At 38.8% G+C, this 16,541-nt stretch overlaps 1 protein-coding gene across 24 annotated transcripts in view; it reads right to left on the bottom strand.

The window, feature by feature from the left end:
- Positions 1–2,089: 2,089 nt before the first annotated feature.
- ANK2 (ankyrin 2) overlaps positions 2,090–16,541 on the bottom strand; it is a 710,689-nt gene continuing 696,237 nt past the window's right edge. For 14 of the 24 annotated variants that reach the window (XM_060105174.1, XM_060105137.1, XM_060105143.1 and 11 more), the window contains 8 exons: positions 15,968–16,250; positions 14,047–14,338; positions 11,632–11,724; positions 11,050–11,133; positions 10,772–10,936; positions 9,586–9,768; positions 7,566–7,657; positions 2,090–4,437 (listed from right to left, as the gene is read on the bottom strand). In XM_060105174.1, coding sequence (XP_059961157.1) covers positions 4,254–4,437; positions 7,566–7,657; positions 9,586–9,768; positions 10,772–10,936; positions 11,050–11,133; positions 11,632–11,724; positions 14,047–14,338; positions 15,968–16,250 — 1,376 coding nt within the window. In that variant the 3' untranslated portion in view covers positions 2,090–4,253. The remainder of the gene's footprint in view (positions 4,438–7,565; positions 7,658–9,585; positions 9,769–10,771; positions 10,937–11,049; positions 11,134–11,631; positions 11,725–14,046; positions 14,339–15,967; positions 16,251–16,541) is intronic. The other 10 variants (XM_060105190.1, XM_060105235.1, XM_060105207.1 and 7 more) reach the window with 1 other exon arrangement.

Genomic DNA, 16,541 nt, shown 5'->3' with positions numbered 1-16,541 from the left:
TCCCTGGGTCTGGTAAGGCCAGAGGGTTCTGAGGCAAGTACAGTCAGCCCTCCTTATTCGAAGTTCTGCATTCTTGGATTCAACCAATCATGGATCAATTTTTCACCTATTGAATCCCTGGATGCAGAACTCGCAGATTTGGAGGGCTGACTCTACTACACAATTTTATGCAAGGGACTTGAGCATCCATGGATTTTGGTGTCCGCAGGGGGTCTGGAACTATCCCCCGTGGATAATGAGGGATGACTGTATTATCCTCTCTTATTTTACTGATAAGGGAATTGTGTTCCAGTGGGTAAACTTTCACAAAGTCATATAAATATTGATATAGCTGGATTGATTCCAGTCCAGTCTTTTCCAAGATCATCTATTTAACCCTTGTGTCATATTGCCTCACTGAAATATTTCAAGGATGTATTAACTGAGCATTTCTAGTGATTGAAGATATCTGTTGAAGTACTGCAAATACCACTGTCAGGTATTTCTGGCTACCATACATAACAGCTCTACCCAAAGTATATTTATGTGTATCGTTTACTCCATAGCTTGGAGCTAATCCAAAGCAAGGGAGTACTTCTTTTTTTTCCCAGGAGTATAACCAAAAAAGAATATTTTAACTCGTGTGCAGGAGTTGGGTGGGAATGAAGGTTTTTCTTAAGGTCTTTAAAAGATTTTCTTAAATGTCCTATTCTTAGAGTGAGAAAAAGTTGTATTACATATTTACATAGGTGATTCATTCCAAGATTGTAATTCTAGCTTTAATTAGATCAGAAACAGAAAGCATACCTTAACTGAAGGAAGGAGAGTGTAGTTTTTAAGCAGGGAGTGGTGACTGACTTGTGAACAGACTTGTTCAAACAGCTTTTTATATATATATATAACATAATGAAAACAAGCAGACCATCTTTATGAAATAAGAAAAACTTGCAGTGATTTTGGTTCTCATTAAATATTCGTTTAACTTCCCTTTATCTGTTTTATTCATGTGCTTGTCTACTTGCCCACACCCAGACCTTCCGTGATGACATAAATGACACAGGCATCTCAAGTTCAAATTCAAGTTTGTTTCAATGTGCCTGTATTTAATTTGCAACTCTTTATGGTTAATTCAAGTCATTTATAAGATATGCATAATCTCCCCTCAGTCTGGAGGGTTTCCCCCAACTTCACATTTTAAATATATTTCTGTAAAAGGTCATATGATCAGTGTTCCTTTTTTTTTGCTGGGGTTTGCACACCACATAATTAAACATGGGAAGACACTGAACATTCTCTGATGCTTTAACCTCCTTAATCAAATTCAAGGCAATGGAAGCTCAGAGTCCCTGTCAATAGAAAGCACAGCACATGAAACAAATGGGAGGAAGAGGGATGGTCACACAGACACTCCCACTCTGGAAAAAAATTTTTTTTAGCTTTGACTCTCTTTTCTTTGAAATACTTCAAGCATAACTGGTACTTTAATTTTGGAAGATCTTGTAAATCATCCAGGCAGATAAGCCAGATCCAGTGAGTTTCCTATCTCATACTAGATAAGATTTAAATAAAACTTAATTTGTAAACCATGTCTTTCTGTTCTGTTTTTTGCAGTAAAAAAATGCTATAGCAGCACTAAAGGGAGTTTTCAAAAAGCAAAACCCAAAATCGTCTCCAAACAAAACTGATTTCAGTTTTGCACATTCCTGCCCTGTCTTTATTTCTATTAACAGATCCATTTCATTTCTAATTCTCAGTCAATGAGAGATAAATAAAACCCCAGAGCTAAACACTGTTACCAAAGGCAGAAGGTGTTTCCTGAGAGCCATGACCTTACAGGAGAGAAGTGAATCTGGGGTCCCTCTCTGTGCTGCCCACCCCTGGATCCCCTCTCCTCATCTCCTCCAAGCCCACAAGTTCCTATTTCTCATTTACTAGTGATCCCAAAACTAAATCTTTGTTTTTCTCCCTTTGCATAATGATAGCAATAAAAGTTCTTTGAGAGCAGGGATACAACCTTTCTGTTTCTCCCAGTGCTTAAACAGTGTTGGGCATACAGCATATTCAGTTACCAAATAAAAAGAACAAAGGCAAGCTGTTTTTCTTTTGGCTTCACATCTATTTCATCTCTTTAATAATGTCTTACCTCCTGAAATCACAGGTGAGTGCTAAAGAAGAACAAATCATTGTTGCCACACTTAACACTTGTACATTTTATTTAATTAAATCAGCCATTGTACACATTGCAGCTATGTATTGTTAGTGTTGTATTTTTTTCCATTAACTAATACATGCCCTCATAGATATATTCAATTAGTGTTATCACCATGGGAACAAGATGCTGATTCATCAACTGAAAATTCACTTCTTCTCACATTATTCAAGTTTTTTGATTACACGGCAAAAATCAAAATCAAAAAAAGGTGATTAACCATTATGTTGTTACACAGACATCATCTGCACTGCAAATAACACAACAGAAATGCTTTTCTTGAGCTCCAGTGAAGGTGTAGACAAGGAGGCCATGGTATGTCCAAAATGTTTCACCATTGGCCTCCTTCATTTTGGCTGCCAAAGATGCTTTCTTTCCTATCCAGCTGCCAAACGTGCTAGCATTCGAGGCTTAGGAGATTTGGCTTGTGGGAAACCTCCCTCCCAGGAAATCTTCTCTCTTGGCAAAATTACTTGAAATGATGAAATGCCATTGTTTGTCATCTTTGTTTTTCCCATTCAGAACAATGAGTCATTTTTGCACAACAGGAAAAGACCAGATAGAATTCGAAAAGGTTTAATCCCTGGAGGATAGACTCTGGTTTTCAAATTTTTTTTTAAATTTCATCTTCATTGAATATACTTTTCTTTAACAAATAACTGATTCAAAATGTATACCGTTTATATGAATATATTTGTGAATATATATATATATGTTAAAATGCTACACAGCTTCAACCACTAGAGGAATAAGGAATAGGACATGGAAATCACTCAGATGATTAAAGTCCCTTCTTTGAAACAAACAAACAGGAAAGTGCACAAAGGCACTTCAGGGCTTCCAAGGGAGTTTGGATTTCAAATAAATAAACCCAAAATTTTAACCCAAACCCAAATTTTCAGGATTTCTCAATCTCATCTGCAAGCTAAAAAACAGACCTAGCTGAAAAGTGAAAAGTGCTTGCTGAGGGTAAAAAGAATGAAAACCATCAATGTGATTAGAAGATGGGTTTGAACTGTGGTTTGATTCTTAAATGCTACATGCAGGTATTAGAGAAGATATAAACCTGGAAGAAAAAAAATGAAAGAAACCACTCCAGCACGGTGAAGGAGTTTAACCGTTTGTGTAGGGGGCGAATCTTGTTTCCAATGAATTATCTACAGTGCAGTGGCCAGGAGAAAGTACCACCAATAAGACAGCGTGGTTTGCTAAAGCAGCAATGAAAACTGGAAAACTACAGTAGTTATAGCTTTTTAAAATACCCTGCCAACATGTCCCAAATCTAAAGGACCTGAAGATGCTAGACAGCTGCAGGATGCCACTGCTGGCAACTGAATAACTCACTGCTTCACCTCGTTGCCACGGCTCCCTTCCTCACTTCCCTCGGTGGCTGCTGGAGAGTCATAAATCACAGCTGGCCAGCACCAGCAATAAGTGCTTAGTTAGGACAGTTCTTCAAGGTTATGAACCCATCTTTCACTAGGAGCCAGGGCTACTCTGGAAGTTCTAAGGACATGGTAGGTCTGAAGTGCTTCTTTTGCAGGAGAACTGTATTACGTTCGATTGTGTTAGCAATATCTTAGTGAACCATTGTTCAGCAATTCCTAGAGGCCTTTTATTCCATGATGCCCAGTGTAGTTATGACAGGCAGTGGTTTTAATATGTTGTTCGTCTGAGCATTTTAGCTATATATATTGTACACGGGTATCTCTTTGAAGGATTCCTAGGTATCGTCATTTGAAGAGGTCTGAAGGTGAAGTTCTTCTGTTCAATGGATTTTCATGGAGCTTGTGCAGAAGCCAAGAAGAATAATGGAGGTGGCCAGGTCCCAGGTGAGCACAGACACAACAAAGGAGTGGATACAGCATCCAGGATGAAGGATGCTATCTTTGGTCACAAATTAGCTTACAGTTAAAGAGGATGGGGAAAAACTCAAACAAAATGCAGTGTATATGCTAAGGGTGGAAATCCCATTCATCAAGCCAGTTAGTTCACTCCTCTAATGAAACGGGAAGTTGCATATCGAGTGAATGTGTGGTTTCTGCTGTGAGAATTGGACAGCCTCTCATTTGGCCTCTTGCTTCAAGTCCTCCTTGCAGAAATGCTGAAGGAGTCGCTTGAGGTCATGCTGGAGGTCGTCCTGGTCTAGTGCTTCTGGGACATCCTCCAGGTGCTCCAGGTAAATGCGTTTTCCATGCTGGTCCTTCACCACAGCCCTCTTCTGGGTTCTAGCTTTACTCATTGTTGTCCTGGAGGAAAGCAGACAAGAGAACATTATATTCTTTCTTCACGGCTAAAAGGCAGCCACTACCTTTGGTATGAGAGTACCCATGATAGGAAAGTACTGCTTACTGTCTTAACCTCTAGATATTTCTGCACTGGGCTATTAGTAGAACAAGTACAACCATCTTTTCCCTTCTTTCTTTTAAACATGGTTCTCCTATCTGAAATGACTCATGAGATTTTTAAAAAGTATTTTGGAACAAGGAGTTTTTTTAAACCTTTAAGAAATATTTCAAATAAATGAAACTGTGCTTTCATATGATTCTCTCAAAAAGTAACCACACAATCATTCATGTTTTGATTAGGAAAGAACATGGCTCCTCCTGAAATAGTGATTCCATATGTAATTTTTGACAGGCTACGAAAAACAGTTTTTAATTTAATTTATTTAAAATACCTTAATCCTTAAAGTACTACCCAGCTCAAACTTCCCAAAAATGTCCTAAGAGAACTTTTCCATGGGATATAGGTCTTTAAAAGCTGGAATAATATTCTATCAGCATAAAGGCAGGTGACTACCAGCAAGAGTTGCAGGTTGGCCCAGGCCTCTGAAGCTCCATCTGGAGACAGTGGGGAAGGGAGAGGGAAAGGAAAAAAACCACTGAGAGACAAATCCTTCCTGTCTTCCCAGAGCGCAAGTACTGGCCCATTTTATACCTCCTACAGCTACTCAACAGTGTGCTGCTTTCTTGGCCCTTCATCAGACTGGTGATTACTTGAGAAAAGCGGCTCTGACGTACTATTACTATTATTTTCCTGTATCCTTGCTTGAAAATGATTATACTGTGATTTGTTCCCTCTCAGTTCTTCTCCCTCTCTACTTGTTTATGTATTTATTTTTGGCTCCACTGGATCTTCGTTGCTGTGCACGGGCTTTTCTCTAGTTGCGCCGAGCTGGGGCTACTCTTCGTTGCAGAGCATGGGCTCTAGGCACGCGGGCTTCAGTAGTTGTGGCGCACGGGCTTAGTTGCTCCACGGCATGTGGGATCTTCCCGGACCAAGGATCAAACTTGTGTCCCTTGTATTGGCAGGTGGATTCTTAACCACTGCGCCACCAGGGAAGTCCCTCCCTCTCTACTAGTAAATACAGTTCTTCATTCGGCAAATATGTGGTGAACGTGCCTTATGGGCCAGGTACTATTATTATAATAACAAGTAAGGAAACTGGATCTCAGAGAATTTAAGCAATGCTCCAAATAAAAAATAATCCAGTTACTACACAGCGGGGCCAAAGGTCAAAGATTCCAGAGCTTGAATCTGTAACCACGATGCCATGCAGCCTTGCTTTACACCACCATCAGAAGGATCAGTTTTCGTAGCTTTATCCAGCATTTTCCTTATGGATTCCTAGTGTCCAGAAGCTGGGGGCTCTGCCCATGGGCTGCCTTTAGCATTACTCTACCTTCCAACACCTCTATGCATTTCTTAAGATCACCTTGATTTTTAAAAGATGGCTGACTTCAGCCAGAACTCTTCTGGCTTTCCTTTGGACATCTTGTCTCCTTCCTTCTTTTGTGTTTTCTTACCTCCTCTTTTTTTTGATTCTACATGAATTATTTTGTATCTGAAAGCAAACTTAAATTAGTTCCTTTTGATAAAAAGGTCAAATTTGGTTCCAGTGGTTGAAATCAGATTATGTTTTCTAACTATTCAGCATCCACATATATTTTTTTTCTCCCAAAAGGCAAATATCTGACTATCGCTGCCAAGAGCTAGTAAAAACCTCTATGGCATTAGTGTCAGGGGATAAGCTCCTATCATAGGACATTCCCTGGTGTTTTGTGCTCACACATGTAGATGAATATGTTTAAAATATGCATATGTATACGACTCAATCAGCGGGTATGATCAAATGTCTTCAGCAACATATAAGATAAAGTGTTGCAGATCACAAATAGACTTCCATGACTAAGTAGCTGTGGAACTGGATTGAGATGTCTATATCCCTAGCTTCGCAACTCACCAGCTGTCATTGCGAATTTTGGATTAATTGATCTCTAAATCTATTCCCATGTGAAGCTCTCATGATGCTAGGGTGTCTGTGGTTTATGTGGTTCCATATGAATGATTGAGTAAAAGACTTAAAAGTTCAAAGTATAAGAAGCACTTTATCCTTAATTCATATATAGCATTTTTAAAGTTCTGTGAGCAATTACTCTCTTTTACATTCCTAGCTGGGGCTGTTTTTCACATGTGGTTGGAGGGTGGAATTGTGACAGAACCTTTAACTTCACTGTTCTAATTATTATGTCCTATAGGCTAAACATAGCTTTGTAGAGTACTATAAGTGACAATCTCTTCTTTTCAATGAAGTGAAAAGCACAACAGTAACTTCAATTTCCATTGTCTGTTTTCACTGCAAAGCTGAGAACGTTTTCTCAATCCTCACAGCGCTGCTAGAGGCCCAGAGAGAGGTGAGGGTAGACCAAGGCAACTGTGCTGAAGTTTACACATCAAATAGGTGATGGGGATGGGGGTGGACTAAAAAGCCTCATAGCTAGTCCCTGTTCATATGCACAAATATGAGTTGCTTACTGCTTTTATGATACTTTCTTAACTTATTAAAGCCCCTGGTTTCAGCCTCACTAGGTGCATTGAGGTTCAAACCTCAATGCTCATGTTATTTGCCACTCATGCTCATGTTATTTGCCACTCACATGCAGAGTCATGAAGCAGCTTGTTTAAAACAAAAACAAACAAAAAAAACATGTGCCATTCAAAGGAATGATTACCAAGAGCTGAAGGCAGCTGGTCACAAGATTAGTTTGTGAGCAATTGATTAGATTCCTCTTACTGTGCTTGACAATGGAATATCCCAGCTGCTTGGCCTCAACGAAATTGATGACTTGCTGAAACCCAGGAAGCGATTGTGTAAACAGTTGTCTGACTATCATCATGCCTTAGTATTATATTTAAAGCATCAAGAGGACACTTCAGGGATGACACACTTGACAAAAATCTTACAATGCAGGGAGAGTCTGCAGTTTCCAAGGGGTTTTAAGGTAGATGCAGGGGCTCTATTTTTCTTTTCTTAAAGTTGGAAAACTTTTTAAAGGTGTTAGTTGGCAAAGCTTCACCCCATGCTAACCCAAACCTTCTAAGTATTGATCCATCCTCCTTCAGGACTTCATTCTCTACTAAACTGGGGGAGTGGACTTTCATGTGGCTACCTGTGTAACTCAGAGCCTGAAGTAAGAAAAAAAAGAAAAGAAGACAAAACCCATCATAAACCATAGACTCTAACATAACCTATTACTCTGCTTAATGAATAGTATAAAAAAACATGCTTGAAAGGATAAAGAAAAACAATTCTTAGGGGCAGATCTAATTATTGAGTTTTATTTAGCAAGTCTGTTAAATTTCTCCCATTTGTGAGGGAGATTTGTTCTATTGAGAATTATTTTACAATTCTTGCAAACTATACTGGTTGACTTCTACTTTCGTGCTTGCCTCACCTGCATTCTTTCTGCAGTGGAGACTCTAATAACAAATACAATGAATAATGACCAGAGGCAAAAACAAGCAACGAACAAATAAGGCCCAAAGTGTATAATCAGATAATACATCTTTTGATTGTCCAAGGTCACCAGCTGTCAAAATGTGAAGAACTAAAAGTATTTAAAATAAGGTATGCTCTTAATATCCCAATGGATTCATATAAAATCTCAATGCGTATTGTGGGTATAAAAGAGGACATACATGTAACATTTAACTTCAAAATGTTTCAATAGCAAAGAATGTTTTGAAGATGTTTGCACATGCCCGCCGTCCCTTAGTTGAAACCTTTGGGGCCAGATGTGTTTTAGGTTTCAGAATTTTTTTCCTTTTGGATTTTAGAAAGGTAATATGATGTATATACTGTATATTCTAATAGCTCAGATAGGATAGGGACAGCATCCTGTAATCAAAGCCATTGATATATCAATAGCAAAACATGAACATTCACTCTTGCAGAATAAAAAAGACTGCCAAGTCATTACAGCTCCATGTCAGTTCACATTAAGTTTTATTGCCAAATTAGCTTGCTACTAACTTATAAAACTTGTTTTGGTTTTCAGAATGTTGGGATTTTTTTTTTTAAGATATGGAAATTTATTTCAGATGATCTTCACCAGCACCATAAATTCCATTCACTGGATCAAAATTCTTATACCAACATTTTGATATCTTCAGTGTTCCAAATCCAGAATTAAAAATAGAAAATTGTGACATTTTATTCAAATTGACTGCTCATTTATTGATTTGACCTAGAATGTGTAGTTTGAAAAACATTCTAGACAATAAGCAGCAGCCTGAAACCCTCTTTTAACTGGTGATATAGAAACAAAATATTCAATTATTATATAAAATAAGCCAATTCATTTTTAATTGCAAAATGCTAATATAAGGTTATCAATTATGGCATTTGTAGCATTACCAATCTATTAGTTGTGGGGGTTTTTATTAATTTTTATTGGAGTATGGTCGCTTTACAATGTTGTATTAGCCTCCACTGCACAATAAAATGAATCAGCCTATACACGTACAGATATCCCCTCCCTTTTGGACTTCCCTCTCATTTAAGTTACCACAGTGCACTAGGTGATTTCCAGAATGTTGGGATTTTTGAATTGTAATAAGTGTTTGTGGATGTCACTGTGGACCTGTTTCCTAATTATTGAAAATCAGAACTTAACTAATAAAAGATACCTGAATTTTCTTTAATGCCTATCATTGGAAATATCTGAGAATATTAGCTAGCAAAGATAATGTACAATATCTGTTTCTTTCCCTTACTAATTGGGAGTGCAAGTCACTTCTGGGACTTTTAGGCAAGACGTACAATCATGTCCCGACTTCAGAGATTCTGATTCTCATTGAGCTGAAGTGAATCCTGGTCATTTGGATTTTTTAAAGCTCTTAAGGTGGCACAAATCAACACAGTAAGTTGAGTAAAATATTATTTCACTGTACATATTATTCAAACAGGAATTCTACTCTCTTGAATTATTCTGCATCCTTCCATGAATACATGTATGGAATGACACAATGATAAATCATTTTCTTCTCAAACACAAAGCACACATAAAATACCTCCCCCACACACACACAGACAAAGTGATGATGCTTTATACCTCTTCAAAGTCATCTTTGGCTGAAGGAAGATCAGTGGCTAAACTAGAATCCCCCAGATGCTTCTCCATCCTCTCTCCATGTACCACAGTTGTTTTAACAACTTTGCTGACTCTACGGCCTTCCACTGGTTCAGCCTGAAATTGTGAGGTACTGGACAAAATGCTGGGCTCAGACAAAGTTACCTGATGAGTGAAGGACATACAATATACAGTTTCTGACTGCCAAAATGTAACAATGATGAATTTTTTTATGTTAAAAAACACATTACAATGGTATATCCTGAAAACAGCATTTTGTCAACAAGAAGCAGTTAGAAGAAAAATCTAGAATCAGTTGGTAACATCTATATTATGACTATATGTACACAGTACCAAATCAACCACTTAACTAGTCACTTGAATGAAAATTGGTCAGGAAGCTTCATGACTGAGAAATTGACTGCTCAGTGCAGTGCAGACATAGCACCCTGTGGATGAACTCTCTTTTCCCATGTGTAAATGCTTTGTTTTGACATTATGAAGTCAAAATTAACCTCCAAAGGAGGAACTGTCAGAGCTATGAGAAACTGAAAATGTAGATTTTTAGAGAACCTCATGTGTATAATAATTACATTTTGAGGATGTGAATGAATGCAAGATGGTAAGAATCTCCCAAGTTACATGTCAAAAAGAGTAAATATGTTTCTGAAAGAGGGAAGTAAAACAGAAAGAAATAAAACTATAAATCAAGTGAGTTTCTGGATCCTGATTTCAGTGACTCTGAAATGCAGAAGTTTGTAAATCAAATATTTATCTAAGGTGCCCTACAGAAGGCTGCTATTGCCGACTGGGCAAAGCACCACAGTCCATTTGCACAAGTTTTTTTCAGAACCTACTGCTTGCCAGACGATGGGATCGCTGTCTTTTAAAATTTGACTTTTGGATTTCTGCTGCAGTCAACTGAATTAAAGAGAAAGTAGAACTAGAAAGGACCAAAGACAATGAGTATAATGGTTACAAATCTCACTGATGGTTATCTAAAAATTTCACAAATCATGAAGAAAAAAAATGAATGTGTAACTAAACGAAGACTGCCTTATAAAGGGGAGAAGTGAGGCCAATAGGAATAAGCAATCTCGTCCATCTCTTGTGAGCTCTATTTTAAACCTCTTCATAAAATTAGTTCTGGAGAATCAGATGGTCTCACCTCCGACTGTTCAGTGTCACTCTTTAACACAATGCGCTTTATGACTTTGGAATAGCCATCCCCTTCCTCAATGTTGATGGGATCCTGTGGTGTTCCCTGCATCGTAATCTCTTCTTTCTCTGTGCCATCAGAGGAGACGTACCGCCTAATGATTTTCCTAGTAACCTGGAAGATATTTTATTCATGTATCTTGTTTTTGAGTGACAGGGTGCCAGGGTACTGATACATTTTAGACAGGAGGCTTGAAATGAACCATGGTAAGATACTTAAGATAATACCTTCTTTACCACAGTGTGTCCCTGCTCATCGATGTATTCTTCTTCTGTGACTGTTTCCGGGGGTATGTCAGGCATATCATCTCCCTACACATTTGAAAGAAAAGGGTCACTTCCATGTTTGGCATCAATGCTGAGGAATTACTCCCAAGTGCTTACAATGCCAGGAACGTTAGAAAATTAAAGGGGCTTTGAGAAGCATTGCTGAGATGCCAAATCCTGTCAAGTAGTATGTTTAAAAGAAAAAAAAAAAAAAAAAGGTGGGTAACAACATGCTAGAGAACCTGACCAAAGTTAGCTCAAACTTAAACAAACAAACAAACAAGCAAAAACAGACAAGCCAGAGGTGAGGTGGGTGGAACTGAAGAGGCTAAATCTTGCTCTTTGTTCTCTTGGAGGTATGTGGCGAATGTCATTACCGCTGCATTTCTTCACAAACAGAACTTAGGAGGGTTACGGGATCTGCTTTCTGAAGGCCATGCACTACCAAAGGAGCATGCCAAGCCCTCCGTTCCAGGTCGGTCACTCTCGAAGGGTTACGGGGACAGAACTGTCCCGGACGTGCAGTAATTTAACAGCTGGTACCTGAATAATCACTCGTCGGCGGACAACCCTGGTAGTTAGCATCGCTTCCTCATCTGAGCTGGCCTCCAGCTCACCTAATTCCTCTGTTAGCTCCTGGTGGAAGCATGGAAGCACTTTTTTTTTTAATCATGCTAAGGAATGTCTTCACTACTGGTTTCTGCTTTAGCTCACACTAGTTTCTGAAAGCTTTATTCATGGTGATTTTGGTGGAAAAGCCAGCAGGAGTGAAAACAGTGCATGCTGAGCTCAAACTTCAGTGAGAATATAGCTTTTTGTTCATTGAATGAAAAAAAAAAATTCTGGATTCTGAAAGCTGTCTGAGCACCCATCTGTCAAAATCCATCAGAAGAAACAAGCAGCTTGCCAACATTACATCTTGGACTCAAACTCCTGGTGAATAACCAAATGTAAACATAGACCCTAGGCAGCACAATAAATACTTGTGAGCCATTGCCTCTTGGGCTTAGGCTTAGAATGATCCAACCAAAGGTAGAGAAATGTCTTAATTCTTGTAGCAGAACTTTCTGCAGGAAGTCAAAATTTCCTGTAACTATTATCTGGCCAGTACATTTCCCTACTGGCAAGTTAGAGGAAGAAGAACAGGCTACAAATAGTATTAGACTCATTTTGCAGAGAAGTTGAGGTGCAGAGGCCAATCCAATTTTATGGGTCTGGCCCAAAGCCAAAGCTGGAGCTAAGAACATAACTTTAGATTAAAACGTATGTCTTGGGAGCTATATATCGAATCACTCTTTCCTAATGGAATGCTATTAAAAATAAGAAAAGAAAACTCAACTAAATTTTGTCAACACAGTTTAAAATACCACTTATATTTCTATATTCTTTCCTGCTAAAGGAAAACATGTACATTTTAAACCAAATTATTCTTTAAATACACTTAGGAATCTGCTGCCTAGAAATATGGTCAGCAAGAAAAGTGATTGAAATTGGACCCTCAAGTCAGGGTCATGAGAAGATAAGGGTCAAAATAGGAAGCTGAAGAATTGGAAATTCATCAAGAATAAGTAGAACAGGCCCATATAAATAATGTGGAATACAGGACAACTTGTCAAAATTTATTTACATACACAGAACAGATTAAATATATGAATTATCCAGATAACTGTCTCAAGCCTATGCTTCAATTGGCCTATAGATTCTTAGATTAAAATTGGAAACTTTTAAGTCCAGAAAGCATCTACCAAACATTTTTACTAGGATTCATTTAAGCCAAAAACTTGGAGAAGAATAATTTTATACAAAGGCAAACTTAGAATAAAAATCCATTCATGGGATGAATTCATTATTTAAGATAACTGCCAAAATTTCGAGCAGTTCTCATCTGCCTGGACCTCCGCTAATTTTAAACTATGATTTTAGATAAATCCTGCTAGCAGATATCACACTCATAGTGAACAAAAACAAATGTAGATGTTAAGCCCAAAGATATGCAGTATCACTTTCTCCCCCAGAGTTTTAACTTTTATAAAACATTCTTTCCTAAAAGATGTATATTCATGCTTTAAAAATATTTCAACATACGTTTTTGAATCCAAAAAGGAAAAATATATCTAATTTAATCCTCTACAGAGTTACTGAAATGCAGATTCTTCTCCCCTCTCCTCCCCTCCCTGGGATTCATTCTGATTCAGGAGTCCTGAGTAGGGAGGGATCAAGCTCTCCAGTTAAAGCTGAGGGATATGAACCATTCAGACCACATTTTGAGAATAAATAGTTTAAATGAGTTTCTCCACCTCTCTTCACAACATCAAAGCTCACTTAAAGACAAAGGAAAGACAGTGATGCATATTCATGCTGCTATCGATTTTCTGACATTTAGAACCAGACATCAATTTAGGCATAATGTCCCTTTTCTGAGTCATTCTTAAAATAAATATAAGGAGATTTCGCTTGGAAATAATCCTTCCTCTAATGAGAAAAATTTGTTTTGGGAGTAAACCCCACTCAATATCCACAGTTTGTGTGCTCATCACCTGACAGCACGGACCTAATGAACAAGAGTGCAGGTTCCAGCAATTTCCCATGGCGGGCCGACTTACTTACCTGAGGCTCGGTTAATTCCCCTCACTAGTCTTCCTTATGCTCAAGATTACTAATTTTGAAAAGCTACATCTGGTATATTGTTTCACCCCAGGGTTCATTTTTCTTAGCAAAAGGGTTTCCAGCTATAAAATTAGGGCTGATGGTCAAGTAGCTAGAATTGGAACCATGTATCATCTTTTTCTAGATTCACCGGTTCTCAGATATTAAAAGGGATTGAGGGCTTCCCTTGGCCCAAGTTAATTAATTTGGCAAACCTTTCTGTGAAAACATAAGCCATCAGAGAAATGGAAACTGGGAGAAGGTTTGTAGCTTTGTTACATGTGGGCAAGGAAATAGAGGAGGAGATTTTACCTTTTGAAAAGCAGCATCTTCATCGAGCCTTTCAAAGGCCTGTGGCTGGTCATCAGCAGACTCCACTATCACGAGGCTGGTTTTTCGAGGTGAACTCTCTTCCCTACGTTCTGGGGGCTCTTCGGGTTCTTGCACAATGGGAGAGTCTCCCCGCTCACTTGATGTCGGGGTCTGGAGATATGGCCTCTCCTCCTCAGTAGGGGTGCTGATTTCCTCAGGTGTCTTGGTGGGAGAGTCAGATGCTGCCATAGCCTTCTGAGTCTCTGACACTTCTGTCCCTGGGGTTGTCACACTGAAACAGAAAAGCCCAATTATACCATGAGAGCATATGCATTTCCGCCCCTGCTGATGCAAAGGATTTGGAAGGAAAGATGGAACTTGTCTTCACAGTCCGTGAAGGTCTAAAGAGGTTTTGTAAATTTGGCTAAGAAATGAAATGTGAATAAAACTTATATGTAAAATACAGAATATAGTTACAGTCCATTGATCTAGCATTGATTGAGAAAAATGTATTCTAAAATAATAAAAATTATCCTCAAATGTATTACCATTTCCTAATCTCCACAAAGTAGAGATAATTAATAAATAATAATTTCATCTTTCCTTTGATAACTCAAGGTAATATTGATGATTTGAGGAGGTTTATATAACAAAGATCTGTAGACAATAAGGCTTTTGAAGCAAGGATCAAAATTTGGCAAAATTTAAAAAAAGCAATATATAAACCCCATGTTAATATAGTTACCATAATCATAAATATAGGGAGATTCTTATTATCCATCCAGAAAACTGCGTTACTTGATAGGAAGATCTGTTGGCATTGAAACTTTTTCTACTGATATAGTTTGGAGATAAGCAATGTAATCTTTATAATATTCCTAAAAGAAAAAAATTATCTGCTTTTTCTGTTCCTTCTTTCTAAATTTCTGTCACTCCCTAGATATTGAATGCCCAAAGTGCCTTTCTGATAGCCCCTCTTCGCTTCCCATCTTTTTCTCTTTCCTTCTCTCTTTTTCTGACCTCTTCTTTATGATCTCCCCTACAATCTAAAGGTAGATGGGTGAGGGGGCAGTGCTCCATGGAAGAAAAGCTCATTTCAATACCCCTTTCACCCTTTTCTCAAGTTCCAGTGACTCCTGCACAAAACTCACTCAAGGACAAAGGAGATGCTGTGTTACAGCCTCCTGACACGCTATTCTCACATTTCAGGGCTGGGACACGCTTGCCTTTCTCATGATCTGGTTGCTTTTTCTAGACAATAAGTGTCATTTATACAACTCTTTTTTGCCTTTGCTTCCAGAAAGCCCAGAACTTGAGTTCTAAGCCGACTGTGCTCTGCAGCTTCCTTTAGGCAGAAGCGCTCTAGAAGACTTCTCTTTATTCCCATCCCAACCCCTAATGGGCTTTCATTCTGTGTGAGTAATCTGTGTTGCATTTCTATTTTTATTGCTAGCCACCTCATAGCTTTGTTGAAATACACAAGGGCTGCTTCACCTACACTGTCACTGTTCACCTTCTGAACCAGCCAGGGTGTGACAGGCACATATACAGAGAAGTGAGGTGCAGCAAACATACAAGTAATAACTGTGTGGTCTACAGTTTCAACAATGGTTTCACAGGCATATCCTTGACCTTTGAGCCTGTAAGATGAATAAGGTGTATATTATTATCATAATTTATAGATGTGGAAACTGACACTCAAAGGGCTTACGCCTTTGCCCAAGGTCATGGAACTGGAAGTCGGTTCAAGCAGGCTTGTGCCATACAACGCCGTCACAGTCATGTCTCAAATACTTTGCTTTTTTCCCTGTAGTTCTGAAAACTATTTGAAAACGATTTACGCTTGTATATGCTTGGCACCCTCTGCATATTGGCTTGTGTCTTTGCAATGACACTGCATAGGCTTTCTTTTGGAACTCACAAGTATTCCTGCTGTTCAAGAGCTGACTCTTCAGGCAGGTCTTGCATTTTCCCTGAGAAATCCTGTTGAACTTGCTCCTTGTGAGTCTGGGGAAGGGGCTCTGTTGCTGAGCCGTCGCCCTCAGTTTTGGAGATGCTATCCTGAAAAGCGGAGTAACCGACAGAAATGTCTTCCTCCGAGACGATGGGAGGGTGATCATAGGACTCGTCCTCTTTAGAAGCAGCTTGCTCTTGTTTCTGCTTGTGCTGGGCAGTGCATAGCTCCTCTTGAAGTACTGAGAACCCTACAGGGGAGAACGACTTAAATTAAGTATTTAATTAAAGCTAAACTATATTAAGTGGGTATTTATTAAGCGACCACTACATGCCATGTCTGTGATCGGTCATGGTTACAAAGCTGAAAGAGGCACTGTGTCTGCCTTCAAGATGCTGACCATCTAGGGAAGCTCAGGCAAGTAAGAGATAATTAAATGCAGAGTGACTGGGCCACAGGTGCCAGTCAATGAATGCCGAGCATCCAACTCAGGGTTAAAGAATCAGGAAAAAAAATGCAGAGGGTATGACATCTTAAGGAG

The sequence above is a fragment of the Mesoplodon densirostris genome, chromosome 1, assembly GCF_025265405.1.
Source record: "Mesoplodon densirostris isolate mMesDen1 chromosome 1, mMesDen1 primary haplotype, whole genome shotgun sequence".
Taxonomy (NCBI): Eukaryota; Metazoa; Chordata; class Mammalia; order Artiodactyla; family Ziphiidae; genus Mesoplodon; species Mesoplodon densirostris.
The sequence above is the reverse complement of the archived record's forward strand: the minus strand, read 5'-3'. Positions and strand labels throughout refer to the sequence as shown.